The sequence below is a fragment of the Schistocerca piceifrons genome, chromosome 4, assembly GCF_021461385.2.
Source record: "Schistocerca piceifrons isolate TAMUIC-IGC-003096 chromosome 4, iqSchPice1.1, whole genome shotgun sequence".
In the NCBI taxonomy this organism is placed as follows: Eukaryota; Metazoa; Arthropoda; class Insecta; order Orthoptera; family Acrididae; genus Schistocerca; species Schistocerca piceifrons.
In genome coordinates, this window is record NC_060141.1 from 422,052,076 (window position 1) to 422,078,059 (window position 25,984).

At 44.3% G+C, this 25,984-nt stretch overlaps 1 protein-coding gene across 1 annotated transcript in view; it reads left to right on the forward strand.

Moving 5' to 3' along the window:
- Window positions 1–4,420: 4,420 nt before the first annotated feature.
- The window catches only part of LOC124795887 (tripartite motif-containing protein 45), a 177,099-nt gene continuing 155,535 nt past the window's right edge, over window positions 4,421–25,984 (forward strand). Inside the window, exon 1 of the mRNA XM_047259968.1 lies at window positions 4,421–4,605. Within this exon, the coding sequence (XP_047115924.1) occupies window positions 4,421–4,605 (185 nt within the window). The remainder of the gene's footprint in view (window positions 4,606–25,984) is intronic.

The window sequence follows — 25,984 nt, forward strand, 5'->3', positions numbered from 1 at the left end:
GCCTTTCTCTCTGCGCAGTCTTATACATTCTTAGTTGAAGTGCGGTAGGTAATGGGCGTATTCGGTAGTGAGGTCTTGACTTGTGACTGTATCTGTCAGACGAAGAAATATTTATGGTAGGGTACAGCAACAGCAAGGATGAATTAATGAAAGGCGAAAAGAATGTAAATTTTGAATATAAATTTAGATTGTCGGTAAGAATATTGTCAGCATGTGTAGTGTGCGAGGTTTTCAACATCATCTCGCTCTCTGCGCACAAACTACTGGTCTGTAATAAAACTAATGTAATTTAATTTTGTAGTAGGATACGTTCTCTTTAGAGGCTGCGGTTTTCGAAAATTAAGTACAGAAGTGGCCTTCAGACGCAACCCCACCGCCACACTCTTCCTTCACCGATCAGGATTTTTAGTATGTGCTTCATGGCACTCTCTCATACCGCAGTACAAAAATCTGCGACTACACGAATATTTCTCATTTCAACATTTTATGGGCCTTCACTGGCTGGGTTACTACGCACTACTCATAATGAGAACGATCCATTCGTCTTTCCTCTCTCTCTCTCTTTTTTTTTTTTTTTTTTTTTTTATTGACCTTCCAATCATCCCTACGGGGAAATAATAATTTAAAGGGAAGAGTTTCAGGGCTTTGATGGTTACGAAGTAGGACCATTTCTACCAATACACTTCCCGGGAATTGTTATAGATGATTAGAATGAGAAAGGGATCGGGAACCTGGAATAACGTAGTTATTCTTTTAGCCAAAGTAACCCCTACCAATACTGCTGGAAGCTGATTTTCAAGAGTCTAGATAACGGGGTTCTACAAGACGGTGCTGTAAGACAGCTGATAGTCTATCATAACACAACACACACTTGCAGTGAAGCGCTCTTGAAAATGTCTCTCCACTTCGAGCTCCACTTGTTCGTTGAGAATAAGATCTGGTGAGTTAGAGCTATAGATATAAATTTCTAGCAGAAGAGCTAGAAATTTATATCCACAGCTGTAACTCACCAGACCTTATTCTCAGTGAACAAGTGAAGCTTGCAAACAAATCTTATCTCCACATATTTCATGAAACATTCAAAAACAAAAACTCATTATCCTCTGATATAATAACAAAGTAATGTGCTATGGAAATTCGATGTAGCAGTCATACAACAGTTCAAGTGTCATTATCGTAATTTGTAAAAGTCGTATTATAAACACAAGCTGTAACAGTCATTTTCATAATTTCTAACAGCTTTCAAAATTTCATGTGTAAAACTTGATTGTACGTCCTAGATCTAAGTTATCTGACAACAGTATGGCTCAAAACAGTTCTGTCATTTTTTTAAATTTGTAATAGCTTTTAGAAATTTCATATATACAACATCATTGTACTTTCTAGATCTAAGTTCTCCGACAAAAATGTGGATCAAAAAATTTCATACTGTGCATCACAAAACTTCGCAGTTTATAATAGCTTTTTAAGTTTCTATATGTGTAACGTCCTTGCACTTCTTATGGCTAAGTTCTTTGAGCATAACCTACATGTTTCTGTATGAGCAACATGTTTACACCTGCTACGTCTAAGCTCTTTGACCGTAGCCCACATGTTTGTATGTAAGCACAGTGTATTTCACGAGTGCACGTCGCAATAGTGAAATATGCAGCTAAACTTTATAAAACTGAAATATGGACATGAAAAAGATAACAAGTATGCAACTAAGTGGAAAAACTGTCGCCACAGCGTAATTATAATAATGATGCTTCATCTTTATGTAAGTACAGATATATTTTCGAAACATGCTGCCTTGCCACTTACAATTGTCCCACTTGTATCTGTTTAGTCACCAGTAAATAATTTTTTTGCATTTATACCGTGATCTCCAGCAATATAAACATGTACATGACTGTATAAACACCTTAGGATGGGCACAAGCTCGAAACCGGTCGTGTGACAAATAAATAAACTTTTATTGTGACTGGTGGCGGAAATTTTTTATAGCCTGTTTGTTATCTATATATTACGACTACCGATTCCGCTATAGCTGAATGTTTACTTGTGTATCAGCTGTATTCAAGTATACCTAATACAAATTCTCGGAAAAATTCAAAGTCGATTTCCTCTGTAAATTTATGGCAAACATTAAGAACAAACTATATCTCAGCTCCGGTCGCTGTGGCAGAGCGGTTCTAGGCGCTTCAGTCAGGAACCGCGCGACCGCTACGGTTGCAGGTTCGAATCCTGCCTTGGGCATGGGTGTGAGTGATATCCTTAGGTTAGTTAGGTTTAATTAGTTCTCAGTTCTAGGGGGGACTGATGACCTCAGATGTTGAGTCCCATAGTGGTTCAAATGGTTCAAATGGCTCTGAGCACTATGGGACTTAACATCTATGGTCATCAGTCCCGTAGAACGTAGAACTACTTAAACCTAACTAACTTAAGGACATCACACAACACCCAGTCATCACGAGGCAGAGAAAATCCTTGAGTCCCATAGCGCTCAGAGCCATTTGAACCATTTTGAACTATATCTCAGCACTTTTTAATCGTGTTCCACACGCTGTTTCACTGTGGAACAGGAAGAAGCCTCATTCATTTTCATACTGCGTATTAACAGCGCGACAATCAGAGCACAATAGTGCAGAGGCTGTGACTATATACAATTCTTGATATACAAACTATTCGTAGATAACTACAGCGTGATTAAGAAAAACGTTGATGGCTGCTAATACATTTGAATATCTTAAAGCTTCATTTAACGTAACTCAGTAATAATATATCTAATACAGAAGTAAGACCTACTTCCAAGGGCGCAACAACACCAGTGAACGTTTGCTACTACTTTTCACCAATCGTCTCGTTTGTGTTTGTTTATGGCAGGTTTATTCTTATGAGACGGAGTGTAGTAGCGCCACTACAAGTATGCAAATCACGTTTGCTTTAAATACAACACGCTGTAACGGTCGTGAGCGTTAGTTACCTTTGAGATTGGACGTGGTGGATTGATATCAGTCGAGAATACCTTTAAGGCGACAAAGGCGGTATTATCAACATCTCACTGACTTTGAACGAGGTCGTGTAATAGCGCTACTAGAAGCTGGATGTTCCCTCTGCGATACTGCAGAATGACTTGACAGGAATGAAGCCGCTGTTCATGACTGCTAGCAGCGGTGGTCACGAGGATGTACGGTTGGAAGAAGACCGGGCTCCGGACGACCACGTGGCACTACCGAGAGAGAAGACTGCCGTGCTCGGCGTTCTGTCTCTGTCGCATCGTACTGCGTCCGCAGCAGCCATCTGAGCAGCATTTGGGACCCCAGTGACACAAAGAAATGTTACAAACCCGTTACTTCAAAGACATCACCGAGCCAGACGGCCTGTAGCGTGCATTCCACTGAGCCGGCCGGGGTGGCCGAGCGGTTCTAGGCGCTACAGTCTGAAACCGCGCGACCGCTGCGGTCGCAGGTTCGAATCCTGCGTCGGGCATGGATGTGTGTGATGTCCTTAGGTTAGTTAGGTTTAATTAGTTCTAAGTTCTAGGCGACTGATGACCTCAGAAGTTAAGTCCCATAGAGCTCAGAGCCATTTTTTTTTTTTTTTTTTTGCGCCTTCCTGCGCCGTTTGAGAGAAGAGATAAAGAAAAAGAAAGCGCGGAAAATTGGCTCGCGGAGTTCTTTTGCATCAGGACAACACACCGGTGCACAAAGCCCTCACAACACTGGGAACTCTGCGTGGCTGCGGGTTCAAATTGTTACGTCATCCGCCATATTCTCCAGATTTGACACCATCAGATTTTTTCTTTTCCCAGACCTAAAAAAGTCCTCAAAGGACGTCTATTTGACAATGATAATGCAGGGATTGACGCTGTGAACGTTTGGTGGAAGTCGAAATCGAAGACCTTTTATTTGAGTGGTTTGCCGAAGTTACCTGAGCGTGCCCGCGAGTGTATTAGCGTACACGGGTATTATATTGAAAAATAAACTGGTATTATGAAATTTTTGTCGTTCTTTATTTGTTAGGCTAGAAACTTTTCGACTCCCCCATCGTATGTTGCCTACACAAATACATTCCAGAAATTTTATAACTGTAAATTAATTATTTATTGGTGCCGCGATTTTTTTCTGTCAGTGTATATTTGCTGATGAGCAATGTAGTGAACTGTGACAATGTCAGGAAGAAAAACAGCTTTGCCCGGCTGTTCTATGACTGCTCTACAGAAAGCGTCTCGGACTATGGAGACGGGTTGGCCTTTCCTCTGCTCACTGCACGACCCCTAGTGTGTGAAGGGGCTGCCGTTTAATCGGATCAGGCACTGGTTGCGTGACGGGGAGGGGGAGGGGGAAGCCGGCTTGCCGCCAGCCAGCCAGCCAGCGGGCGGGCAGTGTTTTAAGGGGCGCGCGACGCGGCGGGCCGCCAGAGCTCCCGGTGCGGCGCCATGGACGTGGACCACGTGACCTACATCTTCGGCAGCGTGTCGCGCCGCCGACAGTCGGACGACGCGACGGCCGCCAAGCGCCGCTCGCTGGACCCGCAGCCCGCCGGCGGGTCCCCGCCGCCCCCGCATGCCGCCCCGCCGCCGACGACGACGACGTCGATGACGCTCAGGTCGCCCATCATCAGGTGCGCTCTTCGAACAACTGACTCGCACACCACGCCACTCCGACCGTGCAGCCGTACTACATTGGCCGGATAAAAAGCAGTGGCAATGCAGTTGCGCTTAATACCGGACGTCACTGACAGGCGTTCACCGTTTTACATTCCCTCGAATACTGCCCCACATCACGGTCACTTTCTTCCGCAGAAATGAGAGGCGTTGTTGTGCACCATCAGCGCATCCAGCTCTGTCGATGTCTTGCCAGGACCGCACTGTGGCACGAATGACGTCTTCTCTTGTGGCGAATGCTACGAACAGGTTCCTCCGCGGACAGGTCGTAATCGCACGGGCTCATATTGGGTGCATACTGTGGGTGTTCCAGTATCTCCAGGCCCCACGTACATAGGAGCTCATGCACGGAATGCGCTGTGTGGTGGCGTGCATTGTCATACAGGGTGATCGTATCCAATATCACAAGGAAACGTTGCGCGCTCCGGCCACATGGCACCTCAATCTTGATCCACACAAGTTCGTGTTTCCTAAACACACTGTTAGGGTGCTCGGACACACACAGTAACTGACTCAAACACAGCTGTCACCGACGGCTACGGTGGCCGAGTGGTTCTGGGCGCTTCAGTCCGGAACTACGGGGCTGCTACGGTCGCAGGTTCGAATCTTGCCAAGGGCACGGCTGTGTGTGATGTCCTCAGGTTAGTTAGGTTTAAGTAGTTCTAAGTCTAGGGGGCTGATGACCTCAGATGTTAAGTCCCATAGTGCTCAGAGCCATTTGAACCAGTCTGAGCTGCACTACTTCGACTGACCTTCTGCTATCAGCTACAGACAGCAGGCATGCCACTTGACGCACGTCCTTCACGCTACGGCGGTGTTGCCACTACTTTTTATCCTACCCATGTACATTTTTTTTCCAGATTCATCACTTAATACTAGTACTTAAATATTTTAAGTAGGCTGCCGCAGCGTAATTTGTGTCTACCTTCGTGCATCTGCCAATTCAGTTTTTTCAACATGTCTGTGACACTCTTCCCTCGGACGAAAAGACCTGTGACGAAATCGTGAATTCGTGCCACCCTTATTTGTGTGCATGCAATGTCTGGTGTTAGTGCAGTTTGGTATAGATCCCACAAACTCCAACAATATTCTAAGATGGAACGTTCAGGTGATCTGTAAAGTGTCTCCTACGTAGGCTAACTGCATTTCCCAGTATCTTCCCACAGAATCTAAGTCTGTCGCCTGCTTTACCTACTATTCAGACCATGTGACTATTCCATTTCACGTCCTCAAAAATTTCTACACCCGCTTAATTGTACGAGTTTATTAATTTACACAATGGATCTTTGACATTGTAGCCAGAGGATACAACGTTTTCTCGTTTTATGAGTGCATAGTTTTACATTTTTGTATATTTCAAGCAAGTTGCCAATATTTATACCACTTTAAAATGTGATGAAATATTTATGCAGCATTTTTTCAGATAGCATCATCATCTGCGAAAATTCTTAGGATGTTGTTTACATTGTCTGCCACGTTACTAATACATATATGGACAACAATGATCCCACCACACTTCCCTGAAACTACATCTACTTCTGTGAACGACTCTCCATCCATTTTTCCTATCGTAAAACCGTTGGTGAGTTTTGTTATGCAGGTATTGGGTTCTGGTCTAATGTGCGCTTCTTTGCCTAAAATTTCTTCTATGATTAAAACATCTGTTGGCGACAGTACTTCGAGGAATATATCGATTATTTAAGAGTTACATTCGGAAGAAAAATCCTAATCTGACAAAGAGATAAATAGCACACTTCATCCTAAAAGATATGGCGCATATAGCAAAAAATAACCGACTAAAGGGAAAGTCATCCTCCCATTCGTAATAACAATTACAGATCGCATCAGCAAGTGCTAAGAAGACACAGTAGTGGCAAAGCGTTTAAACCGAGAAGAAAAGTGCAAGAATAATTGAACAATTTCATGAGCCTAGACCTGCCACTTGTCACATCGGGCGTGTACAAGATGCCGTGGACATGCTGTCAAGTGTACATACAAACTACAAAAAGAATATAAGAGTAATTTTCGTCGGGCAACACGGATAAATCGGCGGTAGCGGTCAGGTCAGGGAACCACAAATTCGTTTCTCCGATACTACCGTATTATCAAGTTTCAATCATTACAGTGTTAGCATCTAGGATACATTGGGTTGGTGGAAGAGGGAGGGGGGGGGGGGCAAAGAAATTCAAAAGCACAAAAACAGCTTTAGTAGAAATATGGACAAATTAACAAGTTGTGAGCCTTAGCGCTAAATAAAGCAAACAGTGCCTGCTCTACAGTAGTACAACCTGCGTGATACGCCTCGGAACGACCCTGAGATCTTAGCCAGTGGTCTGATCGTCACCATTAGACCGTTGCCCGGTTATGTATACAGAGTTAGTCTTGGTCGGACTGTTTACCTTTCAAAACACTAGTGCGTCTGTGTAGCCTTTGATGGTGCATTCAACATTAAGACATAAAATGTTAGGGCAGAAATATGCCTCAAACCCCTGCCTAATGCCATATAACGAAAATCATCAAGGATGCAAGTGCAGAGTGTTTCATAAAGACTCGTTGGTTTTCACAAGCCTATGTTTTTTACATCAGTGAACTCGTGCAATACATTTGCAAGTACGTCTACAGTTACTGCATTCACTGCCACTGCTATGCTACAGCGCAGTTCACCCAAAGTTTTTGGGATGGGATGCATGTAGACGATGTCTTTCATAAACACCCACAAAAAAGTCACATACCGCGAGATCAGGTGAGCTGTGAGGCCAACGATGCAATGCGACGTCCGTACACCTCTTAGGCTAAGGCTATACTACCATTTTTAACGTAACTTTTATGTGATAAACAACGCAAAAAATATGGACCCAGTGTTGGGGCATATGACATCGCTACACGATACGAAAATTAATGCACGTTGTGGAAGGGCAGGCGCGTTCTCAAGGGCCTACCGTAGGTGAATGTGCCTCGGCGCTTTTTCTTGTGTTAAAAGAAGCACCTGTCAGTGATTAGACGTGCGTTAAATAACACAATGCTCTGGCCACAATTGTTGAGGGTTGTTTTACACTCACAATGGATTTACAAGGAAATGCTTATAATGGAGGTTGAGAATACAAAAGTTTACTTGTTCGCGACACTGATTATAGAAATCGTTATAAGAAACAAAATGCATAGACGATTGGATGTGAGACAGTTGTCAGAGATCGATGGGGAACTATGGAAACAGAGAAAGAAATGAAGTAGGTAAGCCTTTGTTGTGTTACGTGTTTATAGTTCTTACAATAGTATAGCAATAATAAATTCGTAAGCACACTAATGCGATTCAGTTTCACTAAATACTAAGTGGCCTTTATGAGATCCGCCTGACAAGTAATTAGGTAAATATTATAGAAAATAATTCAGTTCCAGTATCTATAAACAGTCTTTCTGTCACGGAAATTCTCTGTGGCGAAGTGAAATATGCCACAAAATTTTCTCCTACATCGGTGTTCCTTTGACTTCCTCTAATTCTACGAGGTGGTACACTTTCAAAAGAACACAATAGTGTGTCTTTAAAGTCGAATACATCCCACTTCCCGACAAAGTTGTACAACGAACGACACGTTTTGATTATGAAATTCGCAAACTCAGCATGAACGTCAAGAGGACGGTGGGAAATACGTCACTTATTGATTAGTATTCCCAACGCACATTCGACAGATCTTCGGGCTCTGCTGAACCGATATTTGAACTTTCTTTTTTTTTAATGTTAGAATTATTCTTGGATAAGGGTGCATTACATTTTGACAAAGTGGTGCATTACAAAACTTTCTGGCAGATTAAAACTGTGTGCCCGACCGAGACTCGAACTCGGTCGGGCACACAGTTTTAATCTGCCAGGAAGTTTCATATCAGCGCACACTCCGCTGCAGTGAAAATCTCATTCTGGTGCATTACATTTTGACAAAGTGCAAAAGCTTCATTAGCTACAAAGACAAACGACAATAATAAAGAAAACAAGGTTGGACAATTTTTCTTTCGTGTATATTTCTGAAAGATCCTTGGCGACGTCAATTTGCAATTATTGGTAGTATCTACAGTTTCCTCTGATTTTTCTGTTTCACTTGGTGCACAATGGACCGTGCTACAAAGCCAACTGCATTAACAATACATCGTGTAGCCGGCGTGCTCCCAAACTGGAGCTACACTCCTGGAAATGGAAAAAAGAACACATTGACACCGGTGTGTCACACCCACCATACTTGCTCCGGACACTGCGAGAGGGCTGTACAGGCAATGATCACACGCACGGCACAGCGGACACACCAGGAACCGCGGTGTTGGCCGTCGAATGGCGCTAGCTGCGCAGCATTTGTGCACCGCCGCCGTCAGTGTCAGGCAGTTTGCCGTGGCATACGGAGCTCCATCGCAGTCTTTAACACTGGTAGCATGCCGCGACAGCGTGGACGTGAACCGTATGTGCAGTTGACGGACTTTGAGCGAGGGCGTATAGTGGGCATGAGTGAGGCCGGGTGGACGTACCGCCGAATTGCTCAACACGTGGGGCGTGAGGTCTCCACAGTACATCGATGTTGTCGCCAGTGGTCGGCGGAAGGTGCACGTGCCCGTCGACCTGGGACCGGACCGCAGCGACGCACGGATGCACGCCAAGACCGTAGGATCCTACGCAGTGCCGTAGGGGACCGCACCGCCACTTCCCAGCAAATTAGGGGCACTGTTGCTCCTGGGGTATCGGCGAGGACCATTCGCAACCGTCTCCATGAAGCTGGGCTACGGTCCCGCACACCGTTAGGCCGTCTTCCGCTCACGCCCCAACATCGTGCAGCCCGCCTCCAGTGGTGTCGCGACAGGCGTGAATGGAGGGACGAATGGAGACGTGTCGTCTTCAGCGATGAGAGTCGCTTCTGCCTTGGTGCCAATGATGGTCGTATGCGTGTTTGGCGCCGTGCAGGTGAGGGCCACAATCAGGACTGCATACGACCGAGGCACACAGGGACAACACCCGGCATCATGGTGTGGGGAGCGATCTCCTACACTGGCCGTACACCATTGGTGATCGTCGAGAGGACACTGAATAGTGCACGGTACATCCAAACCGTCATCGAACCCATCGTTCTACCATTCCTAGACTGGCAAGGGAACTTGCTGTTCCAACAGGACAATGCACGTCCGCATGTATCCCGTGCCACCCAACGTGCTCTAGAAGGTGTAAGTCAACTACCCTGGCCAGCAAGATCTCCGGATCTGTCCCCCATTGAGCATGTTTGGGACTGGATGAAGCGTCGTCTCACGCGGTGTGCACGTCCAGCACGAACGCTGGTCCACCTGAGGCGCCAGGTGGAAATGGCATGGCAAGCCGTTCCACAGGACTACATCCAGCATCTCTACGATCGTCTCCATGGGAGAATAGCAGCCTGCATTGCTGCAAAAGGTGGATATACACTGTACTAGTGCCGACATTGTGCATGCTCTGTTGCCTGTGTCTATGTGCCTGTGGTTCTGTCAGTGTGATCATGTGATGTATCTGACCCCAGGAATGTGTCAATAAAGTTTCCCCTTCCTGGGACAATGAATTCACGGTGTTCTTATTTCAATTTCCAGGAGTGTATTTACCGCATAAAACCTTGTGTTATTTAAAGTGTGGTACAGCCAGATGTCTGCGGTAAAAGAAAAAGAGAACGTTGCGGTAGCAGCCGTAAAACTGTTGTGTTAAAAAACGGCCGTGTAACCTTAGCCTAAGAAATTCTCTTACATGTACGTACCAGTGCGGTGGTGCACCGTCCTATCAATAAATGGAATTTTCGACATGTTCTCACAATTTTGGAGAAAGCTAGATGAAAGAACGTGCGAGCGAGCGAGGTAGTTACTCCAGGGAGACGCGTAGCGGCAACCACATGCATCGATAAGTTGCAACTGGTGCCAAGGCAAATTTCTAGTTTCGATTACTGAGTTAAAATGTAGCCCAAACTTCTAATCTTGATGATGTAGACGAAGAAACAGTCTTGTGAAATTCAATGAATCTTTTTGCAGCAACTTGTATGTCTCATAGGAACAACTTGTTTACGGCCTAACTGCTAGGGCACCGTAAGCTTCATCGCGTCGACGGGTGTGCGCTCTTGCACGTGCATCTAGCGCGTCTCTCTCCATAACGTAGGATTTCATGTCATCTGCTGCACATCTGAATGAAACAGATTTATGCAAATGAACTTAGTTGTTGGCTTAACATTTCACGTTCTGCATAAAAAAATGTGTTTTCTTTGCTCTGTAGTCTTTCTGGTTGTGCAACTTTAAGGAAATCATTCGCAAAGAAATTGATTCTTTGGCTTATTGAAGTCTCACATTGCCACTTGATAATTAACTGTTCCTCTTTTTTGTTCACATTAAGTGCATCCTTCAGTGCAATGCTTTGAATTCTGTAGTAAGTGAACAAATGAATTCCGTTGTCCGAATAGTAAGAGGCAGCTGGAAACAAACAGAAACGCATGCTCATCCGAGATCTTTTACGAGAACAATCGCCAACTGTTCTAGGTCTGGTCTCAATTGCTGTCGACATTAGCCGATCAGCAACGTGGAAAGCGAGATCTTGTTCGTCGGATTTGTTGGTCGAATACTCGAGGACACTTCTCCAAAAGAGCGAGAAGTCAGTCGTCAGTTCTCGTACAACTCAACATTAATAGTGTTCGAACTCGCAGTGTGGGTGCGCAAACGTCAAGAATTTCAGCTGGCTATAAGACACAGCACTACTGATTCGTTTAGTTCGTCTGCACGAGTACTTCTTAAGTCATTGTACAGTGTATTGTCCAGCATACTGCTTATTGTTACTTGTTATAAAAGAGTGAGTCAATAAGCAAGTCGCAAATGCCAGAATACCGCATATCGTTTTAAATTTCGCGCCTATACGTATCTAGAATGTGACAGCACATGTCGCATAGAAGGTAGTCTATACTTACCAGAGAAACTCCCCATCGCACCCCCCTCAGATTTAGTGGTGAGAAGGCCCAGTGGGTAGCGCGTCAGAAACTGAACACAGATCAAGCATGAAAACTGTGAAAAAAAGAAGAAAAATAGAAACGGTCCAGGATAAAGATGGACAATATCGAGTGAAGCTGAATAGCAACGGCGTTGTGGATATGTTGTCACGTCATTGGACTGTAAAGAGGGAAGTCCAGGTTCAGATCTTCCTCGTGTCCCTTTTTTTCACAAAGTTATGAGCTATCTGTCCGGTCATTGAGGTGTATATTCGTTGTATTCAAATTTGTGCCTGTGTGGTGGTGCAACGTCCGTTTGCAACAGCGAGGTATAAGGAAGTTTTGATTCTTGAATTCCTTTGTTGTAACATGTTATGTTATGTTATGTTATGTTAACCGTGGACCTAGAAACGACGGAGAGGCTCCGTCCCCGCCGCAGCCGCAGTGGTCCACAACTCCACGACGACCACCGCAGTCCACTTCACCCCTCCAAAAATGGTTCAAATGGCTCTGAGCACTATGCGACTTAACTTCTGAGGTCATCAGTCGCCTAGAACTTAGAACTAATTAAACCTAACTAACCTAAGGACATCACTCACTTCCATGCCCGAGCCAGGATTCGGACCTGCGACCGTAGCGGTCGCTCGGCTCCAGACTGTAGCGCCTAGAACCGCGCGGCCACTCCGGCCGGCCTTCACCCCTCCGCCGCCCCACACCGAACCCAGGGTTATAGTGCGTTTCGGCCCTCGGTCGACCCCCTCGGGGAACGTCTCACACCAGACGAGTATAACCCCTATGTTTGCGTGGTAGAGTAATGGTGGTGTACGCGTACGTGGAGAACTTTTTTGCGGAGCAATCGCCGACATAGTGTAGCTGAGGGGGAATAAGGGGAACCAGCCCGCATTTGCCGAGGAAGATGGAAAACCGCCTAAAAACCATCCACAGACTGGCCGGCTCACCGGACTTCGACACAAATCCGCTGGGCGGTTTCGTGCCGGGAACCGGCGCTCCTTCCCGCCCGGAAAGTCGTGTGTTAGACCGCACGGCCAAGCGGTCGGGCTTGTTGTAACATAGTTCACTCATGTTTATTTGTTGTTTTCATTTCTGTGAGATGTCTATGCGGCATCTCGTCTGCTCTCACTTTTCATCACATTTACTTGCGACGGTAATACATTCTTACCATATGACTCATATGCTATAAGCTATGTATAGTACGGCAATTGCGAAGACTACAGAAGAAGAACAGACACGCCAATGACGGAGAGACAGTTCACAATTTTGTAAAAAAAAGAAAAAAAATGGGGCACGAGGAAGGTTTGAAAACGGATCTCCTTCTTCGCACTCCAACACGGTGACCACACAACCACAACACCGTGACTCTGGCAATCTGCCTGATGTTGCACATCCTGTGTTTGGACCGTTAACTGATTCCATTTTGCTTCTTTCTTCACAGTTCAGTACGTCTTCCTGTTTTCATGCTTTATTTGTGTTCTGTTTTCGGCGGGCCGTACATTGGGTCATTTTACCGCTAATCTGACGGGGGGTGCGATGGGGTGTTTCCCTAGTTAGTACTCTGCTTTCAATGGTTAATGATCTGTTGTCAGATCAAGATGGCAGGTATGCTATCAACGTGTATCCGACTAGAACAATGCGACTTTTATGAGCTGAGGGGCTGTCCACAGAGCACATCTATAGCGAAATTCGTCCCGGATGTACACACAACTGAATTCCATGGAAATTTGTGTCCAGTTGTTTACAGGAATTCAGCAAAAGACAAGAAAAGTCACAAAGAAGGAGCGTCCTGCCGCGGGCACCTTGTTTTCCCGTCTAGGCGTATTTCGCTACGCGCATTACACATCGGTCTTGTGTATTGCAGCAATGTAAGGAAACAAATAACCTTGTTATAACCTGCGAGGTCATTCGTTAGATGCGAACGTTCCCACAACAGTTCTATGCTGTAGGCCCTTTAACGCCTTGTAGAACAAGGGGATGAGTGTTTAAGTTTACAAGAGGAGTATATTTGAAAGGAAAATAAATTTCAGGCTGGTACCCGCCGTTCCGATGTCTCATCCCAGTTTGTAACTTATTTATTGATTCGCCCTCGTACATATCCTTTTCTAGTTTCGCCCTCCAGAGGTCGACATTTTTATGATGTGGCAAAACTTTAACTTACTACTTAAATTTGTGGCCACATGCCCTTCTCGTCGCCATAGTCGTCAGTTATGCCAATGAATGGAAGCCGTCTGCTTCATCTGTCTATGAATCGTATAAAGTTTGTCCTGAGTGTTATCGCATTTCAGCTGCTTGTGTATCAAATTTTCGGAGCCTGAGATCGAGGAATAGCTCAGCATTTGCCTGGAGGACCGCTGAAAACAGCCTAAAAACCACAGTCTGGGTGACGTACTAGCCTAACGGGCGTTAATTTGCCACGCGAATACGATCTGGGCCTGGATAACCTTATCACGCAAGCTGACACGCTGAGCGTTAAACCATACGAGCAAATTTCCGGGAAAATTGCTATACGAAGAGAAAATTTGCGGGTCTAGTGCAGAGGTAACGTTCATATTGCAAAATTTAGTTTTTGGTAAGTTTTTGCGTAGGGTAGGGACTTCAGAAAGTAAGTTACAGATGTTGTCCCATGCTGAGACCATTACCTTGTCAGAAGAGAGTACATGGTCCACGTTTTCCGCAGACACAGTTCTCCTCCGGTGCCGATGACACGTACATCAGAGTGTGAGATTGAAATGGCGATGGAAGCGTACTCCAAAGTTGAAGTACGCGTGACAGTACGATTCTTGTGGTCAAAACGTCTGAATTTCACGCAGATTTATCGTGAAATTCTGGCAGAATATGGACCAAATGCAATGTCGCGTCCATTTCCAGTGAAATGGTGTGAACAATTTGACCAAGGCTGACAGAGTGAGAGAACGTTTCGACCGTTATTTACAGATACATAGTGACTATGTTGAAAAATAGTGTCAGACATCTGTAATATTAGGAAATGGATAGATTGCTGCTCACTGTAAAGATGATCCGTTGAGTTGCAGACAGGTACAACGAAATGACTATTACGCATTATAACTTTTGGCCAAAGTCTTCTTCAGCAAACAAAAGTGAACACACATACACAAGCGAGCGTACCTCACACACAGCTCCGAGCGGAGCTGCCGGTGGTAAGGTCATGTGTGTGTGAGGTGTAATTGAATGTGTGAGTGCGTGTGTGCTTACTTGTCTTTGCTGAAGAAGGCTTTGGCCGAAAGCAACGTGTAACGCAATAGTCTTTTCGTTGTGCCTGTCTGCAACTCAAAGAGGCATCTCTAGGGTGAGTAGCAATTTATTCTTTCCCTAATATTGTTGTTTCTCATATATGTCTGTTCGTTCGAATTGTAGTGCAACATTCAATAAAAGTTGGTTGGTCTACCACAATAGTGCGTAACTTACGTTTTGAAATCCCCTCATACATGTTTCAAAATAAATAGCTCAGATGTTAATTTCATTTGCGAAGTTTCTTGGTACATCCAGCAAGGATTTTGACTCTGAGTCGCAGTGTGCGCTCATTTGAATCTTCCTGTCGGATTAAAATCGCGTACCGGACCGGGAACTGATACAGGGATGTTTGCCTTTTTCGGGCAAGCGAGTTCTGGTCCGCCACAAAGTTTCAATCTTGCAGAATTATTTTTGATGTTGCATGTGTTGCTGGCATATGGATAAACCGCAATACTGTGCCATCATATTGTAAATCTTTGCTTTATTTTGTTGATCACTAATGGAAATTCATCTCAAGTAAGTGAAGGTTCATAAAGAACATTCTCCTACATTTGCAATAGTTACAAGATAGGAGCCTGAATTTTAATGTGACAAAATTCTCTTGAAAATGATCTACTGAAAAGACGTGTACAACTGCAACCACAGCCGCCGGAAACTTCAATAAAATTAAAAAAAAAATTATGCAGGATGCTGACCAAAAGCAAATGCGAAAAGAAATTCAGAGCAAAGTTTCAGTAATAATCTCAATGATTTTGTGCAAGGAAGGCGGAATAGGCGAAGTCGATTTCATCTGCTGGAAAGGTTATGCCATTGTTTTAGGGGAAGCAAAAGGAAGTCTTCTATTTCCTTTGCGAAGAGCGACGCAGTGACTCTTGACTGCTACGTACTGGACAGAAAAAGATAGATCATTTATCATCGGGGGTAATAAGCCTGACCACGAAGGTGTTCTCGCAGTGCTGAGTGATTTAAATTACGGGCTGTTATAATTCACACTCTATTTACCAGATATGTCTCCCTCTGACTTTTCTTTATTTCCAAGTCTAAAAAAATGTATGCCTACAAAACATTTTCAGCCCAATGAGGAGGTTACAGCATCCCTAGAAAAAATGTGTACTCAAAGTGCATTGACCTAAAAGAGGACTAGGTCGAAAAATAATAACACAGTCTTCAGCTTCCACACTGAAATATTACCATTTTACCCTCGTATACTTCAGTATCTGTGTTAAGCCTCTTCACTTCTTTGTACGGTCCCTCTGTGAGATATACACTGGGTGTGAAACGATCGTTAGAGTCTGTCTTAGTTCCCTTTAAGTTTTTCAATAGCAGAAGTTGTAGTGAAATTACAGCAACCAAGCACGTGTGTTACAAGAGCTTGATTTCAGTAAATCACGACTGGTTTTGAGCGTTTACACTCGTATGTGGTTGTGATCGTAGTGGCCCAGGTTAAGGATGACAGGACTGCTCGAGTGTCCCATTTCCTTGTACAGTCGTGTGGAAAGTTTTCTTAATAGCTTCGTGAGAGTCTCAAGACGGTATTCTCTGTAAAGGTCCGCGGTGCGTATGTATCGTGGAGCTTTACTTGTGATACGTAGCACTGTTCTGTATGATCTACAGGCACGCAGACGTGTTGTAGCTGCATATCCCGAAACTGGAGCTGCATACGTCCCCAGTGGTCTAATTAGTGATGTGCACATGGAGCTCGACACCCTCCAATTCCGTGTACAGAATAGCCTGTTGAGCACAGGGTAAAGCTTTTTCAGCCTCACATTTGCTCGGTTGGTTACGTAGTCAATGCGGTCCTCCCCGTGTAAGTTTCTGCTCCAATTGGATACCAGGTATATGACATTTTTTACAGAAAAGTATTGAGCATGTGTGTAGTGTTATTTGTCTGCAGTTTTGATGTTTGTGCATCTGTTTCGGTTGGCGTGTGAACAGAATGGCCTCGCACTTGTCGGCGTTTACTTTAACACGCCATCGTTCCAACCAAGGTTCGGCAGTTGTGAGTGCTGACTGTAATCGTGAATTAATGTTTGACGGTTTCCAGTCTTGCGCCAGGACGGCCGTGTCATCAGCGTAAATGGCTACCGTCGTGTTTTGTGTAGCTGGGAAGTCCCTGTAAACAGGTTAAACAAGAGAGGTCCCAGGATGCTGAGTTGGGGCACTACCTTTTGTATATCGTGTTGTGCTGACTGTTTGCCCTGAACGTCAGTGTAGAAGCATCTGTTGGTGAGATTTGAGTGTATGAAACGTATGAGTCCGTCGCGGAAACCAGCATCACTGAGTTTGCGAATGAGACCGTTGTGCCATAGACGATCGAAGGCCCTGTTGTTTTGCTTGTGTTGTAGCCGGCTGTGATACGTTCCATTACGCGGAAGAGTTGTGTTGTTACGTGGTGATTCCTGAATGTAGCTGTCATTTAAATAAAGGCCGTACATCAGTAAAATCGCAGAACTCTTCTGCTTACTGTGGAAATATAAATGTTCCAATAATCTTTGGTGACAGAACATCTTCATTCCAAAGACAGCAATGTAAGAAATGGTCTTATTGAGAGAGCAAGATGGTGATAGTTCTAAGAGAACATCTCTGACTTCATTCGGCCTGACGGTACGAACGTTCGAGCAGTATTAAAGGCACGTCACTAAAAAGTCTTCTACGCAGTCTCACTTAAAATTGTACTACATTTTCTTGTAGTACTCCAATAAGAATGCAATTAGTATTCTGGATAGGCTTCAACTTTGACTGTCGGGTTGACTACATGCATGACGTCATCATATTCCACACCTCTCCTAAGCCACGCAGCCACTTAAGTCAAGAATCTCCCCTCCAGCAACGCCTACCCCATCCTCCCCCCCCTCCCCCCCACCCACCCACTCCTTCTAACCCACACCGTTTCCCTCTCCAGTGCTTTCCTAAGCCATGTGCCTTTTTTCCGAAATAGGACGATCAGAGAGCTCCTAACCCAAAACACATATTTAGCTCTCCTAAAATAGTATTCTACTGTCCAAGGACATTTTCAATTCCTTCACCAATGTCCCCTCCCCGCTCCCTCCACAGCCCCACCTTTTCTTGAAAACAGACCAATCAGAGAGATATTATGCCAACTGCATTACACATATTGAGTTCCCCCAATATCAGATCGGTATTTTGGTTTAAATGGTTCAAATGGCTCTGAGCACTATGGGACTCAACTTCTAAGGTCATCAGTCCCCTAGAACTTAGAACTACTTAAACCTAACTAACCTAAGGACATCACACACATTCATGCCCGAGGCAGGATTCGAACCTGCGACCGTAGCGGTCTCGCGGTTCCAGACTGTAGCGCCTAGAACCGCACGGCCACTCCGGCCGGCAGATCGGTATTTTGCTGCCAATCAGATTTCTCCACTCTTTCTTAAACCCTGGACCCCTTTCTTGGAAATCCGCTTAGAAATCTTCCAAACGAATACACATATTCAGCCTAGACGCAGATAAGTATTTTACTGTCATGTCAGCCTATCCAATTACATTTCTCGACTCCTTCTTATACCACGCCTCTTACTTGAAAATAGGCAAACCAGAATGGTTCGTACGGCAAGGGAGAGCAGGATATAGCATCATTCTGATCCAGTGGTATGGGCAATCGTATAATGAATGCATGGCGCCAGACGTATTCGTCTCATAGCCAATGTTAGTTCATTTTCCGTACGCAAGGGACCTAAAATGATGAAACAATAAACTGTGAGTAGTTTGAAAGGATACTATTGACTTATTTTGCTAGATTTTCTGTTCTAGATATAGCTATTGTGAGCAGTACACACCTAAACATATGTATGTTAGCCCTGTAGCGGCGCAAACAGATCGTAACTTTATCTCGTTTTTTAACATTTTGTGGGAAAAATTTGTTTTGAAGCTACAGCCATCTCCACAGCTTACTCAGTAACTTATTTTTGTTGTGCTACATTTGAAAGTATCTGTGAGTAAAATGTAAATCAGTTTATTTACTTACTACATACTGCAGTTTTGCAATATTAAGTAACTATATCCAAGTAAAACGCACTGAATTTTGAAGCTTTTTCGTCTGTAAGGTGGGGGTGCCATATGTAATTACAAATAATGTTCAAGGAACGTTGGGTACAACAAACGAAGTATCATCACCTTTTTAGAAGTTTTTCAGTTCAGTTTACTTCTCTAAACCCCATTTCAGGGAAAATATGATAATGCATTATGTTCTACACTATAAAAATATAATTGACATTATTGACTGGCTAATATAGTTTTTTATTAGTTTCGATTTTAGGCCTAGTTGAAGCTATGGATGTGGATAATACTTATCCTTATCTACATGATAAACATAACTGAAGTGTCAGTTAGGGAAAAATGGTTGCAATTATGCACAATACTATTATTGCCTGTCAATCATTTCCATCACAGACCTACAACACCCACAAGAAGACACTCATCCAAATCCACAGGACAAAAATTCGATCCAAAAAACTCTTGATTTCCAGGCATGTGCTGTACCACTAGACCAACACATCTGACAATGACTCTCTAATCAAGTTAATTTTTACTTTACTCTTCAGATCAAGACAAAGTAAGTTGTTGGGTGAAGTAGCTACATGAAGATCGAAAGATTAGCACAATATGAGATTGCAGGCTTTCTTGGCGAATCTCGATGATAAAATCTTCTCGGGTTGACAGCCGAGTCAATGTGTTGTTTTCCAGCAACGTTTCAGCAAGTTTCTTACTTGCCATCTTCAGGCGAAGGCCTTCGCCTGAAGATGGCAAGTAAGAATCTTGCTGAAGATAGCAAGTAAGAAACTTGCAGAAACGTTGCTGGAAAACAACACATTGACTCGGCTGTCTACCCGAGAAGATTTTATCATAGATTAGCACAAGATTGGAAAAGTCAGAGGACAGCATCAAATTATACTGATGATTTTCTTAAACAAGTAATATAACGATGATATGTTTCTTTAGAATAAAAAACCGTGCCTCGAAGATTCGTCTCACTACAGCCAATCGGAATCCATTTAAACGGTATCGCCCCTCTGGCTGGCTGTGTCATTCGGCACAGAGGACAGAGAAACCACCTCCAGTAGCTCCACGTCTAGGGCAGCACTGTGGTGTTCAAACGAACCTCTGGGCTATGGATGGTTTATCACAGTTGTATTCGGGAGCAGGTGGGTTACCTAAACAAGACTACGTCAGTTTCCATCCTATTCTTGACGAATTCGATTATCTGTTTCGATTCCAACGCTCCCGATATCGACGGTACGCTAAACTCTATCGTTCTTTCTCGGTATTCTCCCACGTGAAACCAGATACGTGAAAGTGATACACTGTTCAGGTTTCTGCCAGTGCAATGGAGTTGTCCCAGGTACGTTTCTGTATTATGACTATATTACCCTTTGTATAAATGATCTTCGAAGGTCTCCAAACGTTTCCATAACATGATTTTTACTCTGAGTACTTTGATGCGACCCGCCACGTGTTTTTCTTCTGTACGGTGCGAATCTCTTCAACTCACAATAGCACCTGCAACCAACGGACTCAGTCATTTGTTGGATGTATTCCAACCTCTGTCTTAGCCTCTATATCTCCCTCTAATACAACGGAAGTAATTACCGATGTCTTAACACATGTCCTATTGTGAAATCTCCTTTTATTTCATGAGTAAACTCATAAAAGTGCAAATAACCCTGTACTGAGTGCAAAACGTGTAACCGAAGCGCCAGAGACAACGTACTTGTGCAGACGCCGCAATACTGTAGCTGGCTTCTCCATTATTCTTAGTTTTTATGTAAGTGCTAAGTGTAATAAGACTTAGAAGGAGGGACTATGGCCTTAATCGTACATAAAGGTAGACCTTTTCTACACTGTAGTGTTTCTTGTTAGCTGTCGTGCGCCATCTTAGGTATATAAGAGAAATTTCATATTTGAAGTTAAATGGAAAACACAGTTTGAAGTCAGATGTACGGAGAGTGTTGTAAGAAAATTACTCAATACGTGTATAAAATCAAGGCTGTCTTCAAAATTAATTATCAATACATATACGAAATTAAGGTTGTCTACAAAATTAATTTTTTTTGTCAGCAAGCGACTGCTACGCTATAGACGGGGATGGCATATAACTCGGCTTCATGGAAGAATCTGCAATTTCTTCACTGTCGTAATACTTCTGTTGTCATCACTGACCAATTTAACTAGTAAATCGCATTCATTTCGCTCCACGAATTCCAAATACGAGGTGCATTCAAGTTCTAAGGCCTCCGATTTTTTTTCTAATTAACTACTCACCCGAAATCGATGAAACTGGCGTTACTTCTCGACGTAATCGCCCTGCAGACGTACGCATTTTTCACAACGCTGACGCCATGATTCCATGGCAGCGGCGAAGGCTTCTTTAGGAGTCTGTTTTGACCACTGGAAAATCGCTGAGGCAATAGCAGCACGGCTGATGAATGTGCGGCCACGGAGAGTGTCTTTCATTGTTGGAAAGAGCAAAAAGTCACTAGGAGCCAGGTCAGGTGAGTAGGGAGCATGAGGAATCACTTCAAAGTTGTTATCACGAAGAAACTGTTGCGTAACGTTAGCTCGATGTGCGGGTGCGTTGTCTTGGTGAAACGGCACACGCGCAGCCCTTCCCAGACGTTTTTGTTGCAGTGCAGGAAGGAATTTGTTCTTCAAAACATTTTCGTAGGATGCACCTGTTACCGTAGTGCCCTTTGGAGCGCAATGGGTAAGGATTACGCCCTCGCTGTCCCAGAACATGGACACCATCATTTTTTCAGCACTGGCGGTTACCCGAAATTTTTTTGGTGGCGGTGAATCTGTACGCTTCCATTGAGTTGACTGGCGCTTTGTTTCTGGATTGAAAAATGGCATCCACGTCTCATCCATTGTCACAACCGACGAAAAGAAAGTCCCATTTATGCTGTTGTTGCGCGTCAACATTTCTTGGCAACATGCCACACGGGCAGCCATGTGGTCGTCCGTCAGCATTTGTGGCACCCACCTGGATGACAATTTTCGCATTTTCAGGTCGTCATGCAAGATTGTGTGCACAGAACCCACAGAAATGCCAACTCTGGAGGCGATCTGTTCAACAGTCATTCGGCGATCCCCCAAAACAATTCTCTCCACTTTCTCGATCATGTCGTCAGACCGGATTGTGCGAACCCGAGGTTGCTTCGGTTTGTTGTCACACGATGTGCTGCCTTCATTAAACTGTCGCACCCACGAACGCACTTTCGACACATCTATAACTCCATCATCACATGTCTCCTTCAACTGTTGATGAATTTCAATTGGTTTCACACCACGCAAATTCAGAAAACGAATGATTGCACACTGTTGAAGTAAGGAAAACGTCGCCATTTTAAGTATTTAAAACAGTTCTCATTCTCGCCGCTAGCAGTAAAATTCCATCTGCCGAACGGTGCTGCCATCTCTTGGACGTATTGACAATAAATGCGGCCTCATTTTAAAACAATGCGCATGTTTCTATCTCTTTCCAGTCCGGAGAAAAAAAATCGGAGGCCTTAGAACTTGAATGCACCTCGTATATAGGTGACAATTCACTATTGCACCAAAGCGTGCCCGTGATGTATTTGCACAGCGTAGAAACTATTTCTGTGTGTGTATTAGAAAGAATTTCAGGGGGTACAAGAGCTTCCTGAGATCAGTGTAAAAGGTGACCGAACTTCATCAAGTTAGAGATAATTGTGTGTGTGGAATGAGTGATTATGAGTCGGATCATGCACTAAAATGAATCTTTCGCTTAGAATTAGAGATCGATAACTGCATTTTATCTGAGTTCAGAAATTGATCTTTGGACAATCAGTGTTATTATTCGAGATTCATGGCAATGACTGCTATCACTTAAAAGTCAAGCTCATACTCAAGAACTACTTTAGAGGTCAATTTTTTTAACTGGCAGTGCGAGTTAGAGAATTATTGGTTTTATTGATTCAAGAGCTGAAATATCTAACCACTTCGAATATCTTTCTCAGCATTAAATGGTGTGGTCTGTTTAAGTGTGTGCTGTGTATTCCGAACTCGTGAGATTGCTTGCTTACTATTCAAACACTTGGCTTTCCGCATCAGACGTACTTTGTTATACGATTGGCGTTCAGTAGCAATTCAATACACATCTTTTTTGGCCAATTTAGGTTGAAAAAATGTGGAGTTCCTTGTGAGACGTCTGGGATATTCCCGTTTCAGCGCCTATAGTTTCATGAAGTTCCTGCAGGTGGCAGCGCCATACGTTGCCTTCAAAATGGCGTCTGTAACGAAAGTGTGTTCCAACCAGAGAGTAGCCATTGAGTTTCTTTTAGTGAAAAACCAGAGAAACGCAGATATTGATAGGCGCTTGCAGAATGTTTACGGAGACCTGGCAGTGAACATAAGCATGGTGAGTCTTTGGACGTGGCGTCTGGTATCATCGTGACAACGTTGCACGAACCTGTCCGATCTTCTGTGTGTCGGCTGGCTGCACATAGCTGTGTCTTCTGGAGTGTTGGAACGTGCGGACATTCTCAATCGAGGTGGTCGACGGATCATAGTCAAACATCTCACTGCACAGTTGGACGTCTCAGTGCAAGACCTCCCACAAGACTGCACGCCCAAGAGGAGCTCACAAACGTCATTGAACTGTTCTTCCTTATCCACCCTACAGCAGCAAGACATTCGTTTGGACGTAGACCAGTGGATTGGTACCATGCGGCATACAGCAGCCCCTGTCCGAAATATGGCGTGAGGTCGTCGCATTGAAAGGAGATTATGTTGAAAAACAGGATTTTGCAGCCAAAACAGTGGAGAATAATATGGTGTATTGGAAACCTGGATAAAACTAATTTGCTTTCAGAAAAAAATGTATTGCATTACTTATTGAACGTCACTCACAGATACCTGTAGTTCAGCTGCCAAATAACAAACTATCAAATAAACAGACACATACACTGAGCACCCAGAACATTATGATCACCGACCTACTGTCGGTATAAACCCATCCAGGCAATAGCAATGTTACCTAGCGAGGAATGACTGCTAGTCAGAGACACGCACGGTGCGTCTAATATCAGTAAGGGTGCTATCCGTGTGTAGAATGGGCAAGGCGAACGATCTAGCCAGAGTTTGATGGAGGGCAGATTGTGACGGCCCAGAGGCTCGGGACGAGCATTTCGGAAACTGCACGCTTTGTCTGGTGTTCGAGGAGAGCCGTGATGAGTGTCTTCAACACGTGGAAAAACGAAGGTGAAATCACGTCCAGATGTCGTGAAGTTGGGCGACCACCCCTCATCACAGATGTCGGGTGTCATAGGCTGGGCAGAATGGTAAAACAGGACAGGCGGCGAACTGTGGCGGGACTAACATCAGACTTTAATACTGGGCAGAGTACAAGTGTGTCTGAACACACAGCTCACCGAACACTCCTAGTGATGAGCTTCTGCAGCCGATGTTAACACCACAACGTCGGCAACTCCGATTGAAATGGGCACGTGACCATCGACACTGGACGTTGGCGCAGTGGCAGAGCGTTGAATGGTCAGATTAATCCCGACACCTTCTTCATCATGCCGATGGGAGAGCGGGAAAAGCTCCTTGACACAAGTACTGCGGGACGGAGACAAGCTGGTGGCGCGTCCATTATGCCCTGGCGAACATTCACACGGGCATCCATTGGTCCACTGGAGCTCATTAAGGCACCATGATGGCCAGGATTATCGTACACTGGTTGCAGATCACGTACACCCCATCATGACAATCACGTTTCCCAACGGCAGTGGAATTTTTCAACAAGATAATGCGTCATGTCACAAGGCCAGGATTGTAATGGAGTGGTTCAAGCAACAAAGTGGCGAGTTCCAATTGATGTGCTGGCCCCCCAGCTAGAAAAATTCGTAAGTCAGGTAGAGTTAAATTGGGGAGGAACCATTTTTAATCGTTCACTGTAGTACCTATCCTAGCAGACGATGTAGCATTACTCGCAGGAAACACAGTTGTGCTGGCTGATGCCTATCAACAACTGGAGAGAGATACTACAAGGGAACTTGATCTGGTAGTCAATGTTGAAAAGACCAAATATATAGCAACGACCAACCAACGTAACATACCAAGTCTCAGGATAGCCGACAAGGAGTCTGAAAGGGTGAGGTACTTCAAGTACCTTCGATCGACTATCACAGAGACATCGGCAGCTAAATGAAAGCTACAATAGCAGCAGGCAACAGATGCTGCTTTGCCGAACAATCCATGATTAGAAACTCGCTTCATTCATGAAAATCTAAAATCCTCTTTTACAAAACAATTGTTATGTATGGAGCCGAGACGTGGACCATGACTGCAAATGAGGAAAGGATCCTTAACATTTGGGAGAGAAAGGTTTTTCGTAAAATATATGGCCAAATATACGATCAAGGAAGTTGGCACATCCGTAAAAATGCAGAACTAGATCAACTTCTTGAAGAAACTGGCATTGTCACCACCATTAGAATAAGTGGGTCGGAATGTAGGAAGACAGAACATGTAAGAGGGTTTTTCATGGAAAAGCTGGAGCCAGACAACGGAAGGGACGTGCCAGAGAGAGGTGGGTAGATGGAATCGAAGAAGACATGAAAAAGCTGGTTGCCAGAAGATGGAGATGGAAAGCCATGGATGGGACAGAATGGCAGTATATTGTGATTCAGGCCAAGACGCGTAAAGGGCTGTAGAGCCCACGAGTAAGTACGAGGTGCATTCAAGTTCTAAGGCCTCCGATTTTTTTTCTCCGGACTGGAAGGAGATAGAAACATGCGCATTGTTTTAAAATGAGGCCACGTTCATTGCCAATACGTCCAAGAGATGGCAGCACCGTACGGCAGATGGAATTTTACCACCAGTGGTGAGAATGAGAACTGTTTTAAATACTTAAAATGGCGACGTTTTCCTTACTTGAACAGCGTGCAATCATTCGTTTTCTGAATTTGCGTGGTGCGAAACCAATTGAAATTCATCAACAGTTGAAGGAGACATGCGGTGATGGAGTTATAGATGTGTCGAAAGTGCGTTCGTGGGTGCAACAGTTTAATGAAGGCAGCACATCGTGTGACAACAAACCGAAACAACCTCGGGTTCGCACAAGCCGTTCTGA